Source organism: Nelumbo lutea, chromosome 4, assembly GCF_056320005.1.
Source record: "Nelumbo lutea isolate HS-2025 chromosome 4, American lotus-T2T, whole genome shotgun sequence".
In the NCBI taxonomy this organism is placed as follows: domain Eukaryota; kingdom Viridiplantae; phylum Streptophyta; class Magnoliopsida; order Proteales; family Nelumbonaceae; genus Nelumbo; species Nelumbo lutea.
In genome coordinates this window covers 38436346-38463677 of record NC_142687.1, presented here as the reverse complement: position 1 = coordinate 38463677, position 27332 = coordinate 38436346, and the positions used below count along the sequence as shown (strand labels likewise).

Genomic DNA, 27332 nt, shown 5'->3' with positions numbered 1-27332 from the left:
TTTCTCTAGACAAAGTTATGAGGTGGGGTGTTGCTTCCAAAAGATTGATATGAAAACTATTAGTATTTTTGGAATAAAAAATATTGGACCTATGTCTTTTTATATTTTTCCACTCATTTAAGTAGGAATGCAAATGGATTGGATAATGATCCTATTTTATTGAATATTTGGATTTAGATATCCTTTTATCATATTTTCAGATCAAATTGGATGGAATAATAAAATCTGATAACTTGCTCAATCCAATTTGAAAGAACGTGATCGTATATATATATATATATATATATATATATATATATATATATATATATATATATATATATATATGTGTGTTTTATATTTTATTTTTTGTAATCTTTATAAATAAAAATAAAAACCTTGCCACTTGGGTACCAACGTGGCTTGAGCATATCCGGTGTCTTTGGCCACGTCAACAACACAAAACACTACATGTTGACCTCATTCTCTTTAATAGAATGCCACGTATCCTAGGAAACAGCGAACATGAACGCATCAAGTATTTAAGGGGCATTTCTCTCGAGGTATCTCTTTCACTTCCACTCTTAGTGCTCTATGCCCTCTTGGCCTCGTTCTCTTGCTCTTTTGCTTCGCTCGGCCCAGATTAGCTCATCCTTATTAATAGTTCGATTGGGCCAACCTTTTCATCCTCTATTGATTTGAGCGTAAAAGTGACTTTTCCAAGGGAACCCTCTCGGGGCCACTGGTTTGCATCTCTAAGTTTAAAAGAGATCACATGATCATTCTCAAATACAAATATAAATAGTTCTAAGAAGGTGTTTTAGTAAGGCTCAGTTTGAAAGGAATATAAATATTTATATAATACAAATGCATATAAAATAATACAAAATGTAAGGTTTTAGATTATATATTTGTTTTTTTTACTCCTTTCGCCTAAGTCTCAATTTGAGAAAAATTGCAAATACAAATATGTACCAAAGATGCAAATTTCCCAAATTGAGCCTAATATACAAAGTAGGTGGTAGATTTAACCAACCCCAAACCAGACCCGTATATCTGACCAATAAGATTCATGTAAGGATGGCAAAATAGCTGGACTGATGTACGTGACATGATTAATTAATAGTTTTTTCAGATACCACACATTTTGGTATCAAAGTGAAAAAAAAGAAGAGAAAATTATCCTGTATTTTGTGCCTAGTGTCACTTTGGTTCTTGAATTTTAAAATACGTAATTCATTACTTAAACTTTCAAAACCGGATAATACAGTACCTGCCATTAATCAGTACCTGCCATTAATCAGTACCTGTTCTTAAGTGACATTTGAAAAAGGATACAAATGTCCTTCAAGTGTCATTTAATTTTCTTCATCAATCATCTAAATATTGACAAAAAAATTAGAAGTCTCAAATTCTTACTTCTTCCATTCAAGAAAATTGGAGTTACGTTTGAATGGGCATTCTGCTGATCCCAACTTTTTTGAATAGAAGAAGCAAGGATTTAGGACTATTATTTTTTTTTTTGTTAATATTTGCTTAATTGATAAAGAAAATTAGATGATACTCAAAGGTATTTATATTTTTTAAAATGTCACTTAATCACTGATTAATAACTAATTAATGAAAAATATTAGATTATCACTGCTTAATTGATAAAGCTTAAGGACCAAAATATCAGTAGAGGCAAAGTATAAAGTAATAATCCGGAAGTTTGGGTACTTAATTTTCGTAATTTAAAGTTTGGGTGCTGACCCGTATATCTGACCAATAAGATTCATGTAAGGATGACAAAACAGCTGGATTGATGTACGTGACATGATTAGTTATTAGTTTTTTCAGGTACCACACAGTTCGGTACCAAAGTGGAAAAACACAATCGGCAGTGTGCCAGTATACGGACGAAATTGTATTAGAGGATGTCGGTGAGATAGAGCATTAGAGCATTCCTTCGGTCTTTCCAAAATTTTATAAAATTTCGGAGGGTTTCTAAAATTTATCCAACAATAAAAACAGTAAGGAATCATCGAATCAGGAGTCAAACGTGTGGTACACGGTCGGTTGGAGCCTGGAGGAATTATTTAATTAATTATGCACGAATCAAAATCTGCCAGCGAGTAAAATAGCCGCTGTGACCTGTGAGAAGTCGCTGCCGACGTGGCGTCAGTTACAGAAGCCGTCTCCGTTTTCTGCTACTCATTCTTCCACCTAAGAATTTCATTTCTGAACTTCTCTCAGATTTCTCGCCCCAGTTTCACGGCATTTTCCGATCTCGATTGCGGTTCCTGTAGACGTCGCCATTGTTTCTGCGGATTCCGTAAAATAGCCTTCAAATGTCGGTAAGCTACTGATCTATGCATGTTTTTTTTTTTTCGATTCGGTGATGTTCTATGTTTTGGAAAAATGATCTATGTATCGGGATCTAATTAGATCTGCGGAGTATGCGAGATTGGATTTATTGTTGTTGAATTGGTTGTTTATGAATTGGATATATCGTTTATGCATGTAAGTTGTTAGAGATCTGCGAGTTTATTTGTGTACTGAGTTTCCTGAAGCGGGGGAATTAATGCTGAACCACAGGCGATTATGATGATTATGTTATAGACCTATATAGTCAGGTATATATATCATGTGCAGTTGTTTAGCACTGTTTGGACAATAAGCGTTGCCATTTGTTCTGTAACGGGGGAGCTTTGAAGGGTCTTGCATTCACGGGTTCGGTTTCTTCATCAAGATTTGCAATGGATTGGTGAACTAGTATGTTGTTTGCAATATATGGCCTGTTTAAGTATATTTCAGATTAAATAAAAAATGTTGAAGTAGAGAGGGAGGGAGGGAGATGTTTGAAATGGTTGAATCACTGACGCTTGGCTTGTTTTAGGATTTGTAAGAGTATATGATAGATTAGATTAAATTTGTTCTAATATTTGGGATGCTAAATTTTAGTTGTTCAATTTGATTTCAAGTTCCTGATTAATCAATTAACAGAAAGGGAGGGAGGGAAGGGAGCGAGAATTGAGAGAGGGGAATTAAACTATAAGTCTTGCACATTAGGGTGCACCCAGGAGGTTAGTTACTATTTACAGAAGTGCAGAACAGGGTTGATGACTGCAGATAGCAGAATTATTTTATGTTCTGGGACCCAACATATCAGAATGGCAGAACAGGATTCATGTTGCTGACCCCATATATCTGGGACAAGACTTGGCTGATGATGATGTTCTACTAAGAATGTTCGGATATTCAATGTTGTGACTTTCTTGACTTTCACCATTCATTTGATTAAGTTTCTTAAGGTTAGATTGTTTGACCTTATCATGCTATATGAGGGGTCTTGAGATAGGTTTGAGTTATAATTGGATGGCTAGTTGAGGTGGATTTTATGCAAGCAACCAGAACCAAGGGTGCTTTCTATATGCTGTAGTATTTAGCATTGTCATTTAGGCCGGCTTCTTTCTTGAACCTTCAGTTGTTGTTGACTTTTATCTGAACTCTCCTATTTCCTTTTGCCTCAACATTTCGCTGTCACTGTGTTGGGTTAGAGGTACAGTTGACCATGTATACCACTGTCACTTGAGCCAATTCTCATTATCATTGTTTCTCTTCAATTCTTCTACTTGTTTTACTTTACTCCTAGAATAAAACCTAAGGCTGTGCTTGGTTTGATAGAAAAGAAGAGAGAAATGGAAAATTGAGGGAAAGTTCCTAAGGAACTGACCATGTCATATTTTCTATCAAACCAAACATAACCTAATTGACCATGTCATATGCAGGTCTCAATGGACCATTGTGATCATGAGATGGGAATAGACCCCCATCACCAAATTGGACAATTGATGTTACAGATGTGAGGATAAGCTTATTTCGTACTCTCTTAGTTGGTACACATTACAATATCTTCCCATCGTAATTTACACTGCTAGTGATGCAACATAATCTGTATGCCATCCCTCAATGTAGAGATAGATGCTTATGCATCTCCAACACCTATGAGATCTCCTTGTTCATGTACAAAGATAGAGGGTATTGTACAAAATGAAATTAGCTGACTCTGTAGTCTGTAGTCTATGGCTGGAATTCTATCTGCTGCTTCATTATGTTCTTTATCTGTTGTGCCATAAGCATGCATTGATAACTTAACCTTTTTGTTTTGTCTTTGAAGTTTTCCTTGTGTTATTTCTTTGAATTTATGTTTGAATCTGTTCAACATTCATCCTACATTAAAACTCTTGATGGCACTGCTTGAATTTCCATCCATTGTTTATCATCTCATGACACAGGTAAAAACAGTCAAAGTAAGCAATATTTCACTAGCTGCATCTGAACAGGAAATCAAAGAATTCTTCTCCTTCTCTGGTAATATTCAATATGTTGAAATGCAAAGGTTGGTTGCTTTTCATGTTTTAGCTAACTTCCTTGTTTCCTTACAAAACAATACTAGATCTTCCATAGTTCCATTGTTTCTGTTATTGCAGAGAATCTGAAAGAACTCAACTTGCATATGTTACTTTCAAGGATTCACAGGGTGCGGACACAGCAATACTTCTTTCGGTGTGTGTATTTTCTACTCTAGTAACTTTTACCATGACTTTCATGCTCAAATCTCTCTGATGTTTGATGCACAAATATATGCTATCCTGTTCTAGAAACCTTCTAAACATTGCATTTACATGATGCAGGGAGCCACCATTGTTGACCTTTCTGTCACAATAACACCTATTGAGAATTACCAGTTGCCTCCTGAAGCTTTTCAACCAAACTCGGTAGGTTTAGGACTTAAAGTCAAATATCATCATGTTCATATGCTTTTTATCCATTCAGCTCAGTGCTACGCTTTAAATATGGAAGTGGCCTTGGTTGTTATCTTTGGTAAAATATGGGGCTAGTATGTCTTGTAGGAATTAACAGGACATGAATTTGATCCATAGGCATATAAGTTGTGGGATGTGGAGAAAATAGGCATGGGTGATAGAATACTTGAATCCCTATCTTTTCTGAATATTAAGATGGTAACAAAGGTGACCAATAATATATGGAAAGGTGGAAGTACTGCAACCTGAATAAAAAGGTGTTTTTTTTTAAGTTCTAAATTACCCAACAAACCGGCCGATCCAGTCCTGTTCTATAATCACTGCTTAGAAAACACCTCACCAACCTTCCTTTTCCTCTCTCACCCCTTCTACCCTACCCTCGCATGCTAAGGGACCCCCCTGGAAGGCAGCTTGGCCACTACCACATCATAACGAGTGGTGATGTCTTTGCTTCTTTTGCAGCCTAGAAGAAAGCTTGCACTGTCTGCAAAGTATTTGGACACAATACTAATTGTATCTGCTTCATCCTCCAAGCTAGTTCTTAGAGCTGAAGACGAAGTAGGGTTCTCTTGACCTGAGGATGCCTTGTCCCTCAACCAATCTCAAACTTGTGCTTCTTGTCTGTTTGAAAGATGCACACAAACAAAGCTTCCAAAAGCAGTTAATTGATCCACTTGCTGCTCCACAGCACCCAGAGAGGCTGAACTATAAACAAGTTACTGCCGACAAGGAGTATTAGCTTCACTACCCAAACAAAGGGAAAGAATGTGCTGATCATCCTTGGCATCTTGCAAGGGAGGACCACGAAGGGCCTCCTACCTTCTACTAGGCCCATTTAAAACTTTGAGCCTTTGCCAACAGTGCTTAAAGGGTCGAACCCTTGAGATCACAAAGAAGGATCTGTGGGCTTAGTGCAAAGCGACAAGTCATTTGAGGAAGACAAGTCCAAAGTTGGTGGGAGAATAAAAAGGGGTGGAACAAAAGTGGCCCAATCCACAAATTTAGAGCAAAGTGGGTTAGGATCCCGGGTCATTGCCCCAAAAAAAAACTCACCTTCCACTCGAACTGCGAAGGTGGCACCTAAAATGGAACGAGTTGGAGGTTGGGCTCTAGAACATCTAAAGTTTCACTACCCTCCACAATGGCGGATAATGAATTTGTGACCTCCATCGACGATTGGCCCATCTTTCTCGTAGGCCAATGACGAAGCCTTCTCCTATGGTGTTTCTTGCATTTTCTTCTAACACTAGTGCCACAAAATGCCCAGAGGTAGGACAAAGATTTTCTGGTGCAAGAAAACTATCAAACAAGGCATAACTTATTAGCCCCAAAATCGGATGGCCCCTGCATTTGGAAAGAATAGTTAGAGGTCCAACTAGTGAATAAAGGCTCCAAATCCTTAATAGAGAGGTGAAGCTTGTATCGACTCCCTTAACCTCAACCTCAAGAAACTTAGGGATGTTGTGAACCGCTCAGCCCCAAACCAACAATCTGAGAGAGTTGAGCTTGCATGAAGACATGTTCGCTTGGTTAGCAGTAATAAAACCCCTTGCAACATTCTTGATTTCCTTGAAAACAGTGGGGCATCAAGCATGTAGGGGAATCCTGAACACCTAAACCCACCCATGCCCAAACCCAAACCTTTGTTTCTCAAAGCTACCGAAATGAGACCAGCTGTGAGTGTCAATCATTGACCATTGAACTGGGAAAAACTAAATTGTAGGGCTCCCAAAGCTTTAGTCTCAAAAGAGAAGATGAGCAACAACTTGTTCCCTCCCAAGTGCCTAACTTTTAGAGTAGATCAGAGATGCCAAGAGAGAAAGACCCATTGTTCAAACTCATCAACAGTTGGACACTGACCAGCAAACTGGGCAATCAGAAATCATTGGAGAAAATCTTCACGCTCCCTAATCTCCTCCTCTGAGACACAAACCTTTAGAAACATATCTGATGATGCGCATTTCGGCAGCTCTCGGCTGGCAGGTGACTCGGATGCCTGGGTGAATAATCCCTACCTGGAATGTGGCTTAGATGCCTAGCTGAATGGTTCCTACCTGGAAGGTGGCTTGGACGCCTAGCTAAATGGTGACGAGCTGGAGAGGTGGCTCTGATGTCTAACTGAGTGGTGGCGAGCTGGAGAGGTGGCTCTAACACCTGAGTGGTGACGAGCTGGAGAAGTGGCTCTGATGTCTAGCTGAATGGTGATGAGTTGGAGAGGTGGCTCTGATGCCTAGCTAAACGGTGGCGAGCTAGAGAGGTGGCTCTGATGTCTAGCTGAGTGGTGATGACCTGGATTGGTGGCTCTAACGCCTAGTTAAATGGTGATGAGCCGGAGAGGTGGCTCTAATGTCTAACTGAGTGGTGACGAGCTGGAGAGGTGGCTCTGACGCCTAACTGAGTGGTGACAAGCTGGAGAAGTGGCTCTGATGCCTAGCTAAGTGGTGACGAGCTAGAGAGGTGGCTCTAATGTGACCTGCAAGGAAACAGTGTCAGAGTGCCTGGGTTACTTTAACCGGGGTGGGCACTTCGATGCTTTAGTTAGCGAATTAGAGATTTTAAGATAGCTAAATGTGAGAGAGTTGGAGAGCTGCGAGAACTAAAATTGCGCATCTACCTGGATCTCAGGGGCTGACGCCCTTATATAGTTGGGCTGTCGTGGGTATTGCAAAACGTTCCCGGAATCCTCGGCCCACGATGTAGGGATCTGTTCCGCTTTGGAAGGAGGATAACGTGCCGGTTAATAAGGCTTACTGTTTCCCTCCGATTCGGGCGGGATGAGGATAAGGCCTACGGTTACGTGGCATGATCCCGAAAGGTTTAGAGACAACTGGCAAGCTTCTAGAGAGGTAGGTCGCCAAGTCGGCGATAGAGGCAGATCGCTAGGTCGGCGACAGAGGCAGGTTGCCAGCTGGGACCCCATTTTGGCTAAGGCAAGTTGTCACCTAGGTGATGCTGGGATGTAGTCCAGCTGTTCTGATATTCCATGTGTCATGATGTTAGTGGAGGGCCAAATCTGCCCTCATCCATATCCATCACTCATACCCTAGCAGCTCCTTCGTCTTAAACTCCAAAAAACTGCCATCAAACTTCTAGCTGAACCTGTTTTTCACTATCACAACCTACTCCATTTAACCCAAATTAATTGAGATAGCAGTTACGACACTAGCTGAACCCAACTTAACATTATTTGTAGCACGTTGGCAAATTAAACATCATTCATGGCACACTAGCTTTATAGTACAATTTTACAGCTATAATTACATTCATATGGCTATATGTCCTACCAAAATTCCATAGAAAAAACAAAATGTTATTTTAATATGATTTAATAACCTTTTCTTGCCTATCATCCCCTTCTTCCTCTCTTAAGTCTACCCAGTCTACTGGACAGGTTAGTTGAAACCCAAAAATGATTTGGGTTGGTCAAGAGTCAAAATGGATTATCTACAACTATATGCTAAAGAAACATAAATGGTGTAACCGTGTAAGTGAGATGTCCAATCAGCACTACATATTAGTATATCATCAAAGAAAACTAGGGGTGAAACAATGTAAGTAGGGATGAAATACCTTGTTCATGATGGCCTGGAAGGTAGACATGGTGTTTGTCAGCCCAAACAATGTAAGTAGGGACGAGATACCTTGTTCATTATGTGTGTAGAATGCTATCTTGGGGACATCATCTGGATGCATTCATATTTGATGATATAGAACAAGCTGAGGTCAAGCTTGGAGAATATTGTGGCGACTTGTAAATCATCTAGCAACTCATCGATAAGAGGGATTGGGACACGATCCTTTACTATAATCTGATCTGAGGTCTGGTAAATTGGTAATGGACACAAAATTGCTGTGTATCGTCCTTCTTAATAAGGAGGACAGGTGTTGAATATGGGTTGGATCTTGGCTGTATAAACTTCTTTTCCAACATTTCCTGGACAATCTTTTCCATTTCCTCTTCTTGAAACCTTGGATAACGAGTGCAAGCACTGTGGTTGTAGGCCTGAACTGAAGAGTCGAGTAATGACTGCAAGCACTGTAACCATGCCAGACCAACAACTGCAAGCACTGTGGTGGGCTAAAGAGCCTTCACCTCCACCCTAATTTATTCTTTTAAGCCTCCAATGAAGCAGCTGAGGAGAGCCTTCTCAAGCCAACCCTGCACTCTCGTTGACAACTTCTCGAATTCAACCTGATAGTCCCTCACCGTCCCAGTTTCCAGCAGGGCTTCATCATAAAGCTCTATGGCTCCAAACCTAATACGCAAGGATCCTGTGGAATCAACCCAAGAAACTTAAGGGTGGGAGCAGAAAAACCATTGAAACCATAGGGTTTGCTCTCCCTCAAGATGGAATAAGGCTATGGGGATCCTCTGATGGCTGGGAGTTTTGTGATATTCAAAGTATCTCTTGGCCTTAAAGATCCAAGTCATAGGATCGTCACTTGAATAATTTGGGAAGTCAAACTTTGTTATTCTAGTTGCTGTCCATCCACTGCGCCTTGTCCCTTCTTGCTTGTGGCTGGTTCTTTCCTAGTCGCCTTTGCAGTTACACTAGTAGGGTTTCATTCCAGATGTGCCACCACCAATGCCAAGGTTTTCTTGACTCCTGGAAATCGCCCATCACTTTGTGCAGGTGGATTTCCATTCAATCCACACAATTTTCTATTGCCTTAGATCGTGTGCTTGGCATTCTCAATTCTTCTCAAGGAATCAGCATACACTCTGATACCAAAATGTTGCATAGCTGCCCAACTAAGGCTCCTCTTGAGGGTGGAGCAGCCTCTTTTACTAAAGTTAAGAGAAGAAATGGGAAGAGAGAGAAAGGTAAGTCTTAATTCACTATTCTTAGCAGGAATACAGGCTTCTTTCATACTATTTCAGCTATCTTTGTAACTGACACTTGCCATCTGGCTTCTTGATTAGTTAAAATCCAACTATCTCTGAGTTAGCTGGCTCAAGAACCTGACGTGGCTTCCTTCTTTTCCTCCTGGAATATACTCATAACTTGCTTAGCTGCTCCTCTGAGTCCCTAACACAACATCACTAGCAATCAATTCATAATGGCTCTTAACAGTTGTATCCTTCTCTCCGACCGTTTGTATTTAGAGAAAAGGAAAGCCTCTCTAGGAGATCAGACACCACAATATAAATTCTCCCAAAAATCTTATGCTACCTTCCTTTAACATTTTGCATGGTATAATGCTATTGAAGTTGAAGGGATTTCTGAGCCTCTCTCTTGATCCAGTTTAAACAATTGAGGGCATAAGCATGCAATTTCTGTTTGCCTTGTAGACGAGTCAAAGTCAATCACTTGATAGCATTCCCATGCTATGCCTTAGGTTTGGAAGATAACGTCTTCTTAGTTAATTAAAACACGTTTTTTCATTTACCCATGTTTGCATGTTTCTATCATCTTATTTTTGGTAAAATTTCACCACTAATCTCATATGCAGATGTGTGTAGTATTGTTGTATATGCATATTTATATTTCAGGAACTTTTATTATCCGTTCCCTATATGTCAATGAATTAAATCCCCCTAACAAAATCTTAAAAATGCTCTTGAAGCCTTCTAGTACTAATCCAGCTGTTAAGAAGGCCGAGGATGTTGTGAGTAGCATGCTTGCTAAGGGTTTCATATTGGGGAAGGATGCTCTCAAAAAGGCCAAGTCCTTTGATGGGCGGCATAACTTAACATCAAATGCCTCTGCAAAAGTTGCATCCCTTGACCAGAAGATAGGGCTAAGTGAGAAGATTAGTGTTGGTACTTCTGTGGTCAGTGAAAAGGTGAGGGAAGTGGACCAGATGTTCCAGATGACTGAGAAGACAAGATCAGCCCTTGCATTGGCTGAACAGAAGGCAAGCAGTGCAGGGTCTGCCATCATGAGCAACCGTTATGTCTCCACAGGGGCATCATGGGTGTCAAGTGCCTTAAGCATGGTTGCGAAGGCAGCTGAGGATGTTACCTTAATGACCAAAGAGAAAGTTGAGAAGGCTGAGGAGGAGAAAAAGGAGACCATTTATCGAGAGAGGACAGGGCTTGTCAATGACTTTGCACAAATCCATCTTGATTCTCCTGCAGGGGAGCCTCCTATAGTGCCAGTTGCTTCTGCTGATGATGGAAAGCTCGGTGTTATATAACTACCGGCATTACTCTTGTCCATTTCTAAGTTTCATTTTATTTTCCTCAGTTTGTTGTATATATATATATATATATATATATATATTTATTTTGGTGTGAATGGTACCATTGTTTTCTCCATATGTTTACCATTAGTATTGAGCTTCATGTAGGTTGCATGATTGGTTTATAATTGTATTTCACGTTGGATGTTCATGGTAACATGGAATTCCAATGAAACATTTTCTCTTCCACTTTTTATCCTTTTGTTTTTTGTAGTACATTTGACTCTGAAAACTAAAGATTTTTTGTTTGTTTGTTTTTTTTTTTTTTTTTTTTGGGGGGGGGGCGGTACACACCTTGGTGCAAACCCTGCTATTACTCCCTAAGAACTGGTAACTAGCCTATTGCCGCTTCCCATTAAAGAGAGATTAAATTCGCTTAGTCCGATACCTGTAATCTACGTTCTTCAGTCTGAGACAGAAGGTAGTCAAGGTCAGTTTCCAAGATGTCAATCTTAGACCCATTTTTTTTGGGTAAGAAAGGTCAGCTTCCCAAGTCCAAGGATCTTTTTCATATTTTATATTTTTATGCATGCCTTGTTTTTATTATTTCTTATCCGTTTTGCATCCGCAGAGTCACTGTCACTGATGCTGCTGGGTGGTTTATTGTTGGATTAATGAGGTCGATTTGATATACTTAGGCAATAAATGAGATTTACTCGTGCATAACCTTGGATATCCAAGCAATCGCAACAAAATGGAGTATGGCTGTGTAAACAACCTATTATCCAGTTCGTCTCATTAAAGATGATACCATCGAATAAAGATCTTTCCACCTTCCTGTATAACTGTTTTTTTCACGGGGGGGGGTGAGGGGTGAAAATTTGTAAAATCCCATGCTGCTCTTGCCGCAAACCCCACCCTAGCAGGACGCATGGGCTGATGATTTCCCTTAGGCTATGTTTGGTTTGGAGGAAAAGGTAGAGAAAGGAAGGGAAGGCAGGAAAACTTATACAAGGTTTGTTAAGGTTTCCCTGCCTTTCCCTATTATTTCCTTCAAACCAAACGCAGCCTTAGCAAACTTAGGCTCCCAAGCTCTAAGCAAGGTCTTCTGTCGAATTCTTGTGAGAAGGGCATGGGGTGTTGCCCTACCTACATTGCATTATCTGATTGTCTGTGTCTGTGGTGCACTGTAATTTTCATACATGTCATAACCAGGCAGAATTGACGAAATGCCTGCAGTGAGGATCCAAGCCTGAGGATACATAATATAGTGCAGCAACTCTATCATTTTTAAGTATACAAGGGCCAGGCTGGTTGCTTGCAGATTAAAAGATGAGTTGTGGGATGGTTAAGCTAACACTCTTTTGAAGGTTCATAAAGTCCAAACAATCTGAAAGGCGTAAGGCGTGGGCTTTTGAGTAGTGTCAGAACCAAGAAACTAATTTGTTATCCTTCATCTTTTTTACAAAGAAAATAAAGGTCATTGATCTTTCATCTAAAGACTGGGAAAAGAAACGGAGAGGTAATAACTGAGAGAAGTGGGGTAAGCAGTAGCTGTTAATTAACTACTGTTTCATCAAAATTGTTCCAGTCATGGGGATAAGGTGCTATGCACTAGACCCAGTTAGCGGGCTAAATGGGGTAGTGGAAAAGAGACATAGGGACAAGGAGCACCCACAGCGCATCCCAACTGTGTATTGTAAACATCTCTCAATGACAAGTATAGAAGATCAAAATATCATATCAGCGCCTGTGGAGTTAAGGGTGTCAGGGGACCAGTTTTGGATTGGACCCTATCCAGTCCAAAATCAATTTGGATGGACCAACAAGACTCCGGTCCAAAATATTTATTAGATTGGATTGAACCTGGTTCATCCGTAATAAATTTATATTGGATTGGGTTGGATTAAGCAATACCTGGTCCATTGATATAAGATAAGAATATATGTGTCAATGGACCAAGCTTGGGTTAAAACCAATTTAAATCAAAATAAATTTGAACAGATTAAACGGTCTAGACATTGAATTGGACCGATCCAAAGTGATCCAAAGCATTCATTGGATTGAATTGGACCTGATCCATTTATAATGGACTCACATTGGATGGGATCGGATTGGGCCAAATCCAGTCCAATTGACACACCTACGTGGAGTGCCCCCACATGTATATCTCAGTGTGCATTGGGAACATCCCCTGTATTTGTCATTGGGAGATATTCCCAATACACAATTGGAATGTGCCGTGAACCACCAATCTGAACTCGTAGGAGAGAAGCTCCCACTGAGATGTGCATGTGGGGCGGGCTCTGTGGGGCACAAATGTTAACTCATGGCAATGATGAACTCGGTGGCCCACTGGCATTCATGACGCGGAGAACCTGCTCTTCCTCTTTCTCAAACGGTGGGATGTCACTACTGGTCAGTGGTCATCGACACCAAATATCTTGAGCAGACCTCCGAATTGTGTGGTTTTGAATAATGAAATACAGACATTTGCTTGTTGGATGGATGCACTATCACAACTTGCAGCATTTCTATGATTACATTTAAAAGAGGGAAGATCATGGTACAAAATTGCCTGGATACTAATATAGACTATGATGATTTGCCTGTTTTATTACCCAGGTCCTTGAAATGAATGAGAAGAAATTCCTCTAGTAAACGAAAAATACAAAATAGATGTTGGAGAGTCGGTCCCATCTAATGAACGTACTTCACCAACCACTCGAGGCTCTGCCAAATCAGGATATGCGTCAGGGATAATTGCAATGAAATATGCAGAAAAACAACCTTTAGATTTAGAATGCCTATACATTTGGATCCGGTTGACAGCAAAGAGAACGTAGGATTTCAATGGATCAGTCATGAATAGAAACCCTGATCTTGAACTCAAGTCAGGTTTGCTACATAGCTGTGGTTTCCATATACCTGTATACATTCTGGTAAATCATCGTTCTTACTTCTGACATGAGTCTGCAGAAACACAGGAAATGGAGATGGTCATAGCAAATCACTTTGATTATAGGTAATTATTAGTTTTCGGATATCATCGTTTACAGTTCAATATAAAATTCTAGTAGAAATAAGGCCCTGTTTGGTTTATAGGAATAGGGGTTTGGAATTGGAATTGGAATTGGAATGGGCTATTCCAATTTTAATTGTTTGGTTGGATGGAATTAAAATCCTATTCTCATTCTTGGTGGAATGGCATTTCTCCATTTGAGGGAATGGTCATTCCCTTCTCTTTCCTTGGGAATGAGATCTCATTCCTATTGATTCCATTTCTCATTTCTATTCCTGTCTAAACCAAACAGATTATGGGAATAGACCATTTTGATTCCAATTTCCAAAGATTTCAATTTCAAATCCAATTCCAATTCAACTGTAAACCAAACGGACAATAAATATATATAGGCTTTGGAAGACTGATTCTTACGTACATCTAAATGGGTACAATACTTGAACAAATTATTACCTCCATGACACATTGGCAAGATGAGTCTCGATTGGCTGCAAGGCATGCGAGAATGACCAACCCAGCCGCGACGGTTGAGGGCCAGTAGCACAATTGCTCATGGTCCAGCAGCGAGAGCACTGCCAAGTACTTGGCCCTCCTCTCTACCTCTTCGTCAGCACTTGCTGCCTTAAGGTAGAACCTAAAACATTGCAAATAAGTGTATACAAATTCATATCTGCCAGAAACATGTGAGACATTATTCAAAACCAAGTATTATTGAACATCAAGGAAAGATTGTCATCTCATCAGGTGTGTATTTTCGGAGCAATGTATGGAGGTTGAAACCTTGAAGGTATCTGTATCTTCATCGCATATTTTTCTAAGCTTGGATTCCAATTAACGGAATGAAATTTAATTTCATTCGATCAAGTGACCCTCTCAACCTGATGCGAGGCATGAGATGAATTTCACCATTTGTTTGGTCGGAGTTAATAGATATTTTTTTTTTAATGGAAAAAAGCGATTTAGCTACAATTTGTGGGAAATAGTACTATTGTGGGTGGGTTAAGATAACCATGTCATACGTGCATATACAGAACCCACCAAATGGTGTTCATGCTTTTTATGTATGTGCAACATTGACACGCACAATAAAGCATCCTAAATTATTGGCGTTGTTTGAAAACTGGACATACCATAAGAAGTTGTATGTGGTGGGCAAGAAACATTGGAAGTTGAGGGTTTCCTGTACCAGCCATTCCATGGCCACCACTTCGCACCTGGTATAAGCATTGCTCCCTATATGGAATACCCTTTGCCGCACACTGAAAAGCCCCAATAATCAGAATTAGTACTCGTCTCCATCCTCTTGGAGATCCCATTGTTTGGAATCAGATAATGATCGTACTATTAACTACCAAAATCATTTATACTCTAGTTGGTCGATCAAAATACAACAAAAATCGAACAACTACCATTAGATTGGTAATTAATAATCCAATCGTCAGGCATGAAGGCAATGGACAGCCAACTGGTGAATATCATATAGAAGCTTATTATGATCAAACTAGGCAACATCTAAAGCCCATCTCCCAAATAAATGAGCGGAGTTAATCATCTCAAATTTAGTCACATCAATTTTGTCCAATCCTCAACTCAATCTTGGCTTTATTCAGTTTAAGCTCTACTAATTTACATACCATATTGTATAGCTTATGTAACTATAAATTATAAATAGTATAACTTATTTCTATATTTCTTCTCTTCTATTAGCTTTTAATCTTGGACTCTAGATTGGGCTCTGTGTCTATAACTACGCTTGAATAAGTTTAATATTAAAAAGAATTGCAGCAGAAAAGACGGTCTCAAGCTTGGCAAGTACCATTTTTTGGTAAGAAACTTGGTAGATACTTAAAAAGCTTAAGCTGATGAGCTCTACTACAGTACCACCAACCTGTTGTAGATGCCTTCAAGGTCATAATAGCTTATAATTCAAATAGTCAAGGATGTTAATAAATTGAAATAAATACTAAAAAATTGTACAACATTAATTACCAGTTGAATGGCTGGTTTTCTTCGATCCTGGTGGCCAGCGTGAGACAAGCAATTCCAACTAGTTGAAGGTTCCTTGTGTTATTGAAGAATCCTCGACTCAGGAATCTGTCCAGGAGGCTGACCCCTAAAAACATTGTCTCGGGCTGAAGATTCTTTGCATTCGCTTGCTGCTTATGCACATCGATAACAATGAGATGGGAATTAGAAAAGCATGATATCATATGGTAATGGTGTTCAACAAACAATATATTACTGTCCGTAGGCATTGCGTGATGCACCCCCCCATTGCGTGATGCACCCCCCCCCCCAAAAAAAAAAAAAAGAGAAAGAAAAAGAAATTAAATGCCATTGTTGCATGCACGTCAAGCCTGCTGCATTACCTTGTCTTAAATGATATGCAAGTTCACTTCTATTCTAATGACATGCAAGTTCACTTTCTTTTCTCTTCCCGCTTCTTAACATCACAAAAAAATCGTTCCATTTGATGTTTCTGATAACTATTGTATTGTAGATCTAAGATATCTTTTTCGTAGAATCTATTGAATGGATGGTCATGTGATACATGATTGCATGTACCTCAACCTCAAGACATGGAGAATTCTTCTTATTTTTTAGAGTCGTCCAGACTCCAGGTTTAGGTATTTGTCGGTGTGAAGGCATAATATTGGGTGAGTTCCGATCATTCAAACCGAATGCTTGGTCTGTTCTGACAGAAAAATAAAAAAATAAAAAAAAATCAGAAAAATAAAAAATGGTCAAAACCGTTCAAACGGTTTGAACAGTTCAAACGGTTTGAATGGTTAAACACTCGGTTCAGCGGTTCGCTGACCAAAATCAACAGTTTTGAGGAGAAATCCAATTTTTAGAGAAAATGGAACCGATCAAGTGATCAATTCCCGGTTTTTTTTAACGGTTTTCAGAAAAAATCCAGTTTTTGGAGAAAATGAAACCGATCAAATGACCAATTCCCAGTTTTTCTAGTCCAACCGTCCAATTGAATCCAATTTTGAAAACCATGATTTAGATCTATTGACCTCAAAACGCTGGCCACCGCCTGTGCACAACACACTGCAGCCACCTAAATGTTCCCGGCTGCAGTGTATTGTGCAAAACGTCTAGTGGTCAGCAGATCGTGGCTCATACCAACTTAATAAAAGTGCCCCAATAAAATGGAATTCGGATTTGCTCCTCCAGCGCGTCTCACCCTAACCAAACAGTATGTTGCAGTCGTGAATTCAGCATTCAAAATATCTTCCAAGAATAATGTAAGGTTGCAAATGTTGTGAGGTTAGTGTGAGGCGTGCTCTGTCACTCTGTTAGAGCAAATCCGGTGCCCATCAAAGAAAAAACAAGTGGGACAAAACTGTTAAAACTGTTGTTCGAAAAGCGCCCCAGTGAAAATCCCTTACTCCAAAGTACTGAGTTATGCCAGTATTCTTCCTTGATGTGATGATGGATGATGGATGAGTTTGAAAAAGCATGTACGGTGTTCGGGTGTTACTGTGCGAATTTAACTAAACTCTTATTCTATTGGCCTATTGGGCACCGGCCACCCTAGATCCCTTAGTTACAAGGTTGCAAATGGGCGCCAGTAAGAATGAAAGATGGCAAAAGTACCCTCAAGTTTTAACTTCTCGTCTTCACGTATAATATAGTGGTATTCTAGTAATCAAATTCAACTAGCCAATAAGGTTTAGAGTAGAGAACAGCCCGTTCCGAAATACGAGGAGACAGAAAATCGAACTGAAAGTCTGAAACGTACTTGCTTAGTTTGCTTTGTAGTTTGTTTGAAGCGAAAAAGAGATTGTTGGAATCGGCCGTGAACAACCACCGCGATTATGTAGGTAACGTGGCCCCGAAACAACTCACCTCAACTATCCAGTTAACCATCTGAAACCGTTGCCGGAGGACGAGTTCGCCGTATTCCGTCGTCGAGCAATACTCCTCGGCGTAGTCGTGCAGAAAAGCTTGTTTCCTCTCTCTTCTCCTTAACATTTTGTAACTTTCTTCTTGCTCTTCGTCTTCGAACCTCATCAACTGAGCCAAAACACATGAAAAGAAAGTCACAATAATTAAAACAAAAAATCAATGAAAGAGAACTTGTTTTACACGTACAGACTTCGGACTCACTGTAAATTCATCGAAGAACTCATCTTCAATGTGCGATGGTTCATTTACATCCGGATGGAAGCTTAACTTTGAGAATTGCTCTGTAAACTGAAGGAGCAATAAGAAACAATCGGACTGAGGCGAATTTTCATTCGATTGTTCTGAAAAATCGCTTGAAGATTCAATACTAAACAAAGGACTGAGATCTGAGAAATCTATATCTGAATTTCTTGGGAAGATCTCTGATTCGAGTTTGTGAGATTGTCATATCCTGGCTAATTGAGTAGTTTGAATCGGTTTCATACGTGAATTTTTCTGAACAAGTCAGGTCACAATTGAAATTTAAGAACTTCGCTTTATGCTCTGCGTTTGATTCTGAATTGGACACGGTGATATTCGATTCTACATACATAATTTGTGCTCTGTTTTCCTCATCTTTCATTGCTTTCGTTGGCAAACTGTCGACAAACAGACAGAGATTCAGATTTTTCGCTTCAGTAATTGATTCAAGACAAGAAATATCTGAACTAACTTCATTGCCATGAATTCCAGGAGAGTAGATTTTGGCTCCCAGCTTCCAAACTTCACCGGAAAATTCGCCGGGTTTGGAGAGACTTGGAACATTTTCTTGCTGAAGCGGCTTATCGCAAGAAGCTTCCGAAAGCGCGATTACTTCTGAAGCTGCATTTTCTTCATTCTCATCTGCCTTTTCGGCACCTTTACGAGCTCTCCTTTTCCGCGTTAAATTTCTCTCTCGAACCTCGTGTGTTTTATCGTGTGATTTACCGTCATCAAGAACATCTGCTCCACAAAACGATTCTACGCACGATAGTTCTGATAACTCCATGCCGCGATCTCGACATCCATTCTTCTCCATGATCACTTTATTTTCTTCCTGTCTGTAAAACGATCTTGTTATCCTACGAAAATTGTTCTCCATCAGTCTTCTTCGGTTGACAGAAACTTCGCTCACCTTCTCGAATTTCAACTTCAGGACCTCTGATCTCCTCAGCTCCTCTCTTCCGCCTGATCGATCTTGGTTTCTTCTTCAGATTCTGAGATGCTTCAGAAATCCAGTTCGAATTGCACGAAATTTCGTCGGAGAAACATGAAGCAGAGCTCGAAGCTGCCGGAAAAGCAGAGAACTCTGTTTTCTTACCAACAAACATCGAATTCGATGATCTACGGAGAATTGGAGATATCTGGGAGCGCTTCCTCCGATTAATCTTCGACCGGAGCTTCTTGAAGTGTGAAGCTGGTTGAATCTTCCGCTTCCTTCTTGAATTGCTCCGTTGGAGAACATTGCTCGTGGCTCTATTCATCGTAGCCAGTTTTCAGTTACGAAATTCAAATTCAAGTTCGTAATATTGAGTTTGCCTAGTTCAGACAGGAAGTTGCAGAGGATTAGGGTTTAGTTGGTCGAAGAAGAATCACAGAGAGAGAGGGAGATTCGGAGTCTGGAGAAGGACTGCAGGAGCACCACTTCTACGGCCCCACCTTTATCTGTGAGTAATTAGCTTGAAAAACATTGATTGGAGCCTGAGTTGAGTTGTGGGCCTTGTGGCCATAGTTTTATAGTCTGTTGGACCCACAAATGCCACCATTTTCTTGAGTTCTTGGCCACGTCTCTACGTGAATGACTCTCGCCTTTCGCTGTGCCTTTATTCTCCTGATTGACGAAACACGAAAATATGGGTGGCAAACCGGCAGATTGGTCTGCGAGAACCGACCTGACCAGATACTGACCAGATCGGGTTGGTTCTAGGCCCAACCCTAGGGATGGCAATTGGCAAGCGGAAGTATTCGGTTTGGGTAGGCCCAACCCTCGGATGTCCTTGTGCTTAATGTTAACAGTGTTAATTGTTAAGGTATTTGGGTTCAGGTTAGCCCAACCCTAGGGACGGCAACGAGAAGTGTTCGGTTTTGGGTTGGGCTAACCTGCATCCAACCAGACCATCCTTCAACTTGCCCAGCCCATCTTATGAGTAGAGTAGAGCAGGGTGACTTTCGGGCATGAAGAAAGGCAAATAAGAGCGAGAAAAAATATAAATGATATTAATCAAATTAAAATGAAATATAATAAACAAAAAAATAAAAAAATTAAGAAAGAGAGGCAAGGGACACTTTCAAATTTTAACGGATAACCAAACCTTTAATCTATCATAATTTAGGTTCGACTATAATATGGAAAAGATAATTATATCTGAAAACAAATAAGATGCAATTTATAAAAAATCATGGGTGGATTTTTGATCGGTCAAAACTCTTTTCATACCGTATCTTTTCCATATCATAGATTTTCCCTACACACACACACACATATATATATATATATATATATATATATATATATATATATATATGAAATTAAGACTCGTTTGTTTGTCATGCAAATCTGAATTGGATAGAATTTAATTTTGTATCTTTTTTTTCACTTGTTCTCATTTGTAGTGTAAATTTTCCCTACACACATCCTTTGTCACTTGTATTCTTTTTTTTCACTTGTTCTCATTTGTAGTTTAAATTTTCCATCAAATGCTCAGTTTGGAAGGAGTGCAAATGCAAATATGTAGAGTGTAAAACCTTATATTCTGTACTATTTTATATATATTTACACTGCACATATTTGCATATGTACTCCTTCCAAATTGAGCTTAAGGCTGTGTTTGGTTGCAATGCAAATAATTTTGCGCTGATGTAAAATCATAACAGTGCAAATGATTTGAGTGTAAATTCTGACCTATTTTTATTTTAGGTTTTAGCTTATTTTGTTTGATTACAGTATAAATGAAGTAAATTAACATGAAGTAGGATAAAATAGAATCCAAAACAAAATTAAACAAGAATTTGCATTTTTTACATTTGCACTCCCATACATTTGTGCTAGTGCATATAAATTTGCACTGCAACCAAAACACAGCCCAAGTCTCAGTTTGTAAAGAATAAAAATACAAATATATACAGTACAAATACATACAAAATATAAGATTTTAAACTCTATATATTTATATTTGTTTTCCTTCCAAACTGAGCCTAAAAAACTAATGCAAAATTTGCATCACTTCCAACATACCTTAAATAGAGCTGAACTTGGGCCAAGTTAGCCAAACTCAACCCAAAAGAAAGTCAGGTTGGATTGATGGTTAAGTTAGGTTAGGATTGATTTTTGCTAACCCGGCCCTACCCGAACTCAACTCTACTACTGTTATTGTACATAAGTATTATAGCCTTCCTACATACTATCATGTTCATTTGTCTCAACTCTTAAGCCCTAATCCAAATGACAAATTGTTATTAGTACTTTGTTTCTATAATTTTGATTTATGTTTTATTATTACTTATTTAATGTCATAAATCATATGATAATTGTCAAACATTTTCATTTTCACTTTTGTACTAAAACAACAAATAAAAATCAACTACATAGTAATATTTTCTTAGCTTTATTGCTTTATGCTAATTAACCATTTTTTGAATCTTAAAGTGCTAATGTCTTGTTTTATTGGCCAATTTTGCTCTTACCCATTTATATTTCTAGTAATTATTTTCCAACCAAAGATATAGGACATTGAACTTTATGCCCCAAGATCAATTAACCAATCTGAAAAAGTGGAGCAATGGTCGAGGTCCAATTCCTCCACCTCCCCTCCTATTTCACCACCACTCCCACCATCACCCCTTTATATATAACACCTCCTAAAATCAAGACCACTTAAAAAACCTTCAAATAAACACATCTCGAAAGAATATATTGGAGAATGAAAAGCTCCATTGATTCTTCTAACCTTCTCTCTCCAAATAACTCAATTTTCACTCTAAAAGTTAAAAAATATACCTGATCTGTAAGCCATTTGATAAATTCTCAGTCACCTCTAACACCACTAGAGGGTTGGACCCCCACGGTAAACGGAAAAGTTCCCAACTCCCCATGATTCAATCAGAAAAACTTTCTTACTTTAGAATAAGTTGGGTCCATCCACGAAGCCAACACATGGTTCAAGAGGCGGGACCCACATGTAGACTAACAAGTAGGGCTCACACATGGGATAATGCAGTCTGGTTGACATGTGAGGCTTATATGTGCGAAACCAACAGGTGAAACCTTCAAGTGAGGCCAATTATAGACCCCATTTTCCAATTGCATTTTTTCTCGTGGTTCAACCAAGTAGGGCTCACAAGCCATACCTTTATATTATCAACAAAAACCGGTTGATATAATGTTTTATTTTTCTTTCAAACAATGATGTTGGGGCTAAAGTTTTATTTCCAATTGTATTTTTTCAAGATTTGGCCCGACCTCGTAATCACTCAATACGTGGCAAAAGCAATAGCTCAGTATAGCAGCTCGCCAAGACGTGAACTCCGAAGGGAGGAACCAGTGGCCCGGACTCTCCGCAAGGAGCCCGAGCTCTCTCTTATGCCCCGAGCCTTATGAACACAAAGGGCAACAACCCGAACTGGCCTGCCCCATGGCAGTTCGGGCCACACCTCTCTCCAAACTCAAGACTTCGCCTCGCACACCACTCCAACACTTCGCCCAGGACACCGAACTGAACAAACCATACCTAACACCGAAGGAGTCCGTATCCAAGGGCGGCCCACCTGACTGACTTGGGATTTGACGCTTGACAGCCGCATTCCAACGGCCACCTGCCACCGCCACCTGACCCCGCCATCTCCAGTTACAGAGACGGCTCCAACAAGGAGCAGTGGTGGTTTTGTCCCAGTAGAGGGGATGACACCCGAACTGGCAGAAGCACAGAAGTAATCATACCCGACCTGACAGAAGCCTCGGAATGAGTGCGCGAAGTGATTATAAAAGGTTCCCTACCCCCCAAGAACAAGGTATGTGAACTTTGTGCCATCTGGTTTTATCTTGCCTTTGAGAGAATACTAACTTGAGCTTCGGAGCAATCTCACCGGGTTCCCACCCCCGGAGTTCCCTCATCTTCTCCATTTCAGATTCCCTGTAGCTCCGTTCAAAGGCAAGGCCGTTGACAGCTAGGACCGGTCGGATTGCGCACCATCAATTGGCGCCGTCTGTGGGAAACGCTTCTAAAAGCCTCCCTCCAAAACTCTCATAACCTCTTCTTTTTCCAAAAACCCCAACACTCATGGCTTCTTCCAGCAATGCCAGACGTGGCTCAGAGATGAACACCACCGGGGAACAACTCCAAGTCCCCGTGGTGTGCATCGGACAGTTCACCATCCCTCTTCCGGTGGATGGGATCCCCAGCTTGAATGCGCCACAAATAGTGGCACCTGTAAACCTTCTTGCCATGAGCATCCCCCTTCTACTCCCTATTGAAACAACTTTTGCTGAACCAACTGTTGTCCCCCTGGCGACCTGCCAGACCAGCAGCAAGCCCAAATGCAACAATTCCAGCAGCATCAACTCTAGCAGCACCAAGTACTACACCACCTCTCTCAACATCACTATCAGTAGCAGTTTCTCCAACTGCCCCTGAACCAGTCACTGCTTCCACCTCGGCACCTTGCTCCGAAGTCGGATAAGGCTTCCCCTCAGGGTGGACGCCCTTACTGGGGAGAAGCCTTCCAACTCTAGAACCCCCCTAACAGGCATGCCTCATCCCTAGGCTGAAGGGAAAGAAGAATCACCCCCACCTCGCAGCTCGCAGGCGGGTCGGGAACCTCGCCCGCAAAGTCGGCACCTAGGCACTCCAAGCCTGAGTTCCCGCTCACAGAGAACCGATTCAGCGCCCTAGCAGGAGACTACCAACATTTCGGGCCCATCGAGCTCGGCAACACAGAGGCCAGCAACGCCAGTACCAGGCCCACTCAACAACGAAGGCGCCGGTGAAGTCGCCGAACTGCCACCCGTGTCCTGCCCGAGCTCAGAGGTAAGTAAGAGACGAACTCGGACTAGGTAAAAGCTGCCCCAATTCTCTCAATTCCTTCCCCCCTCGCATCAGAACTCCTGGCAGTCCCCATGCCCAGAGACTTCAAGCTCCCACTGTTGGACAAGTATGACGAGTCCTTTGACCCCAACGACCACGTCGATGCTTTCCAGTCCCAAATGCACCTCGCTAGGGTTAGTGAATCATGCATGTGCGTGGCCTTCACCACCACCTTCAAGGGGGTAGCCTGCACTTGGTACAGGAACCTAGCCCCCGGGTCGATAAAATGATGGGCCCAGTTCATGCAAGTCTTCACCGCACACTTTCTCACTAGCAAGCGGTGCCCTAGAACCGAGAAAAGCATCTTCGGAGTAGTCCAAAGAGAAGGAGAATCCATCCGGGGCTACATCAAGTGGTTCAATGAAGTGTGCTTGTAGATTCCGCGATTAGACCCCGCAGTACAGCTCACGGCGGCCAAGAGAGGAGTAATGCACAAGGAGTTCAAATGGCACATGGTAGCCAGCTAGCCCGCGACCGTGGCCTAATTCCTCAAGCTCGCGGACAAGTTCATGAGAACAGAGGAAGAGATCAACCAAAGGACCAAAGGCAGGGTCGAGAAAAGGAAAAGAGAAGGCGAGCCCTCCAACCCAGGTGACAGAAGAAACCCAACCTGGGAGGCGAAGCCAAGCCAGCCGTCCCGAGCTCCCTTAGCAGTTCGAACGGATTACACACCGTTAAACACGAGGCGGACCGAGATCTTGATGATGATCAAAGACGCCCCATACGTAAAGTGGCCACCTCGCCTAAAGGGGAATCCAAACGAGAGAAATAAAAATATGTACTGTAGTTTTCATAGAGATCACGGTCATAGTACCAAACAGTGTAATAATCTCCGGGACGAGATAAAGGGACTCATCCGCCACAGATACAAGAGAAATTTTGTATAGCATAATAATAATAATAATAATAATAATAATAATAATAATAATAATAATAATAACAATAAGGCAGGTCGGCAAGGGGAGCACGGAAAGGATGCCCCCAAATCCAGCAGCAGACCAGTTGAAGCGTTGCAACGACAGCCTTCGGAAGAGAGGCCAGTTCGAGGAACCATCCACGTGATAGTGGGAGGTTCGGTGGTAGCAGGGTGTACTTCGGCAGTGGCCCGGACGTTAGTTCGTGAAGCAGCCCGAGAAGAACAAAACCCTCCAAAGAGGTCAAAGACTGAAGAACCGATTTTCTTCACGGAAGACGATGCGCGAGGGGTCCACTACCCCCACGATGACGCACTTGTCATAAAACTAAGGATCAACGACTTCGAGGTCAGGCGTGTACTAGTGGATTTGGGCAGCTCGACAGACATCCTCTTCAAGTTAGCATTTGACTAGCTACAGTTGCAGAGAAGTGAGCTAAAGCCCGCGAACACTCCTCTGGTGGGCTTCAACGGAGAGGAAGTTAGGCCCCTCAGGAAAATAATAGTACTTGTGGAAGTCGGCACATGGCCTTGTGCGGTCAGACTCAACCACGATTTCCTGGTGGTCGTGACCCCCTCCCCATACAATGCCATAATAGGGCGGCCAATTACGCATATCCTAGGGGCAGTGGTCTCCACCTACTATTTGGCAATAAAGTTCCCTATAGACTTCGGTGTGGGGGTAGCGCGGGGCGACCAACTTGAGTCCCGCAAGTGTTATGTTGCTGCCCTGAAGGGAAAAACCAAGGCAGCCGACGACCTTGAACTGGAGCGGCTTACGGAGCAAGGCGAGGAACGAGCTTCACCCACAGAGGAAACGGTCACGATCCCAACCTCGGCCACGAACCCAGCTCGCCCACTACAGATCGGTGCTTTCGTCAAGGAACCTCTATGAACCGAATTGATGAGTTTTTTACTTCAAAATTTAGATATTTTTGCTTGGTCTGCGGCCGATATGCCCGGTATTGACCCCAGCCTTATAACTCACAAACTTAATACTGACCCTGTGGTCAGACCCATTAGATAGAAGAAACGCAACTTAGCCTCAGAACGCTGGAGGGCGGTCGACAAGGAGGTCGAAAAGCTCCTCGCAGCAGAATTCATAAGGGAAGTTCATTACCCGAGCTGGGTAGCCAACCCAGTGCTGGTGGAAAAGGCAAACGGCAAGTGGCGCATGTGCGTCGACTACACCGACCTGAACCGAGCTTGCCTGAAAGATTGCTTCCCCCTCCCCAGAATTGATCGCCTAGTGGACGCGACCTTGGGACATGAGTTGCTAAGCTTCTTGGACGCCTACTCGGGCTACAACCAAATTAGGATGGACCAATCCGATGAAGAAAAAACCAACTTCATAACCGAGTTGGGCCTGTACTGCTACAAGGTCATGCCTATGGGGCAGAGGAGGTCACTCCCATCCTTGAAGCAGAGCCAAGCTGGAACTACCAACTCGTGAGCTTCTTTCTAGATGGAACCCTCCCTGCAGACTGCAATGCAGCCAAGAGGGTGTAGCGCCAGGCAGCCAAATACGTCATAATAGATGAACGACTGTACCGACGGTCCTCTTCCTAATGTCCTCTTGAAGGTATTCAACATGATGCTGCAAATCTAGCCTCAGGTCCGCCATATGCTTCACAACAACTCCCATGGCCTCGGCATCTCTCTGAGACATCGCCTGCCTGGTCAGTACAGTGCGAGCAGCCGCCTCAGCAACTCGAGAAGTCGCCTTGGCAGCACGAAAAGCCTCTTTGGCAGCTCGCGCCTGCCTCGAGCTCCTCTCCACCTGGGCCGCCAAGGCATGGATAGAAAAGTTCACATACCAAAAGAAAAGAACAAGTGATTAAAAGAATGACAGCGAGAGGGATAAAAGCAAAGAAGCCCGACAAGAAATCTGACTCACCACCATGGCATGAGTGGCAGCACGACAGGCCACCTGGTTCAAAGGAAGATCGGTCCACGCCACGACCTCCTCAGGGAAGGTGGCCTCCCTACTCTTCTGAAGAGCGTAGTTCGGCGACAACACGCTCCTGAATTCCCCTTGGGCTCCCGAGCCTGAGGGCCTAGCTCGCGTGAAAGCGGACCTAGAGTAAGCGGGAGCACCAGAGTAGGCAAGAGCCCCCGTGTAAGTAGTCTCGGCATAAGGGGCCCTTGCCGCTTCTTGCATTGGAGGAGCCAGCTCGGGCTCCCTGGGCAGATCCTCTGACGAGTAGTCTGGTACCTCGGGCTCTGCATCTTGGGGCAGCTCGGCACGAGTTCGCTTGGCGACTCGCTTCCTCCTCTTCATGCCTTGAAATAGGTGCCCACCACGAGTCCTTTCTAAGTCCATCACACATGCAAAAAAGAGTTTGACATTAGAAAAAACAAAAGAACAAAGCAAAACAAGAAACCTCTGAGTAAGAAACCTACCCGAACTCAGGCCGACCGCAATGAGCTTGCCCTCTGTCAGATACTAATGGCATTTTAGCCCAAGC

The 27332-nt window shown here is 41.8% G+C and overlaps 2 protein-coding genes across 3 annotated transcripts; one reads left to right on the top strand and one right to left on the bottom strand.

The window, feature by feature from the left end:
• The first annotated feature begins 1978 nt into the window (after positions 1-1978).
• Positions 1979-11171, top strand: LOC148855301 (binding partner of ACD11 1-like). Of its 2 annotated transcripts, XM_088982325.1 has the most exons (5): positions 1979-2315; positions 4257-4360; positions 4452-4527; positions 4656-4739; positions 10356-11171. In XM_088982325.1, the coding sequence occupies exons 1-5, from the start codon at positions 2310-2312 to the stop codon at positions 10926-10928; spliced, it is 843 nt and encodes a 280-aa protein (XP_088838451.1). In that variant the 5' UTR covers positions 1979-2309; the 3' UTR covers positions 10929-11171. The 2 variants fall into 2 exon arrangements, with proteins under 2 accessions (XP_088838451.1, XP_088838450.1); XM_088982324.1 differs by lacking the exon at positions 1979-2315 and having other exon boundaries at positions 4248-4360.
• A 2265-nt stretch (positions 11172-13436) lies between these two features.
• On the bottom strand, positions 13437-19481 carry SDS (Cyclin family protein). Its single transcript, XM_088986702.1, is given in 9 exon segments — positions 13437-13646; positions 13842-13886; positions 14389-14569; positions 15066-15194; positions 15925-16091; positions 17794-17961; positions 18055-18288; positions 18290-18976; positions 18978-19481. Coding segments are annotated over 9 exon segments (2022 nt in total). The 5' UTR covers positions 19356-19481; the 3' UTR covers positions 13437-13613.
• Positions 19482-27332: the final 7851 nt, after the last annotated feature.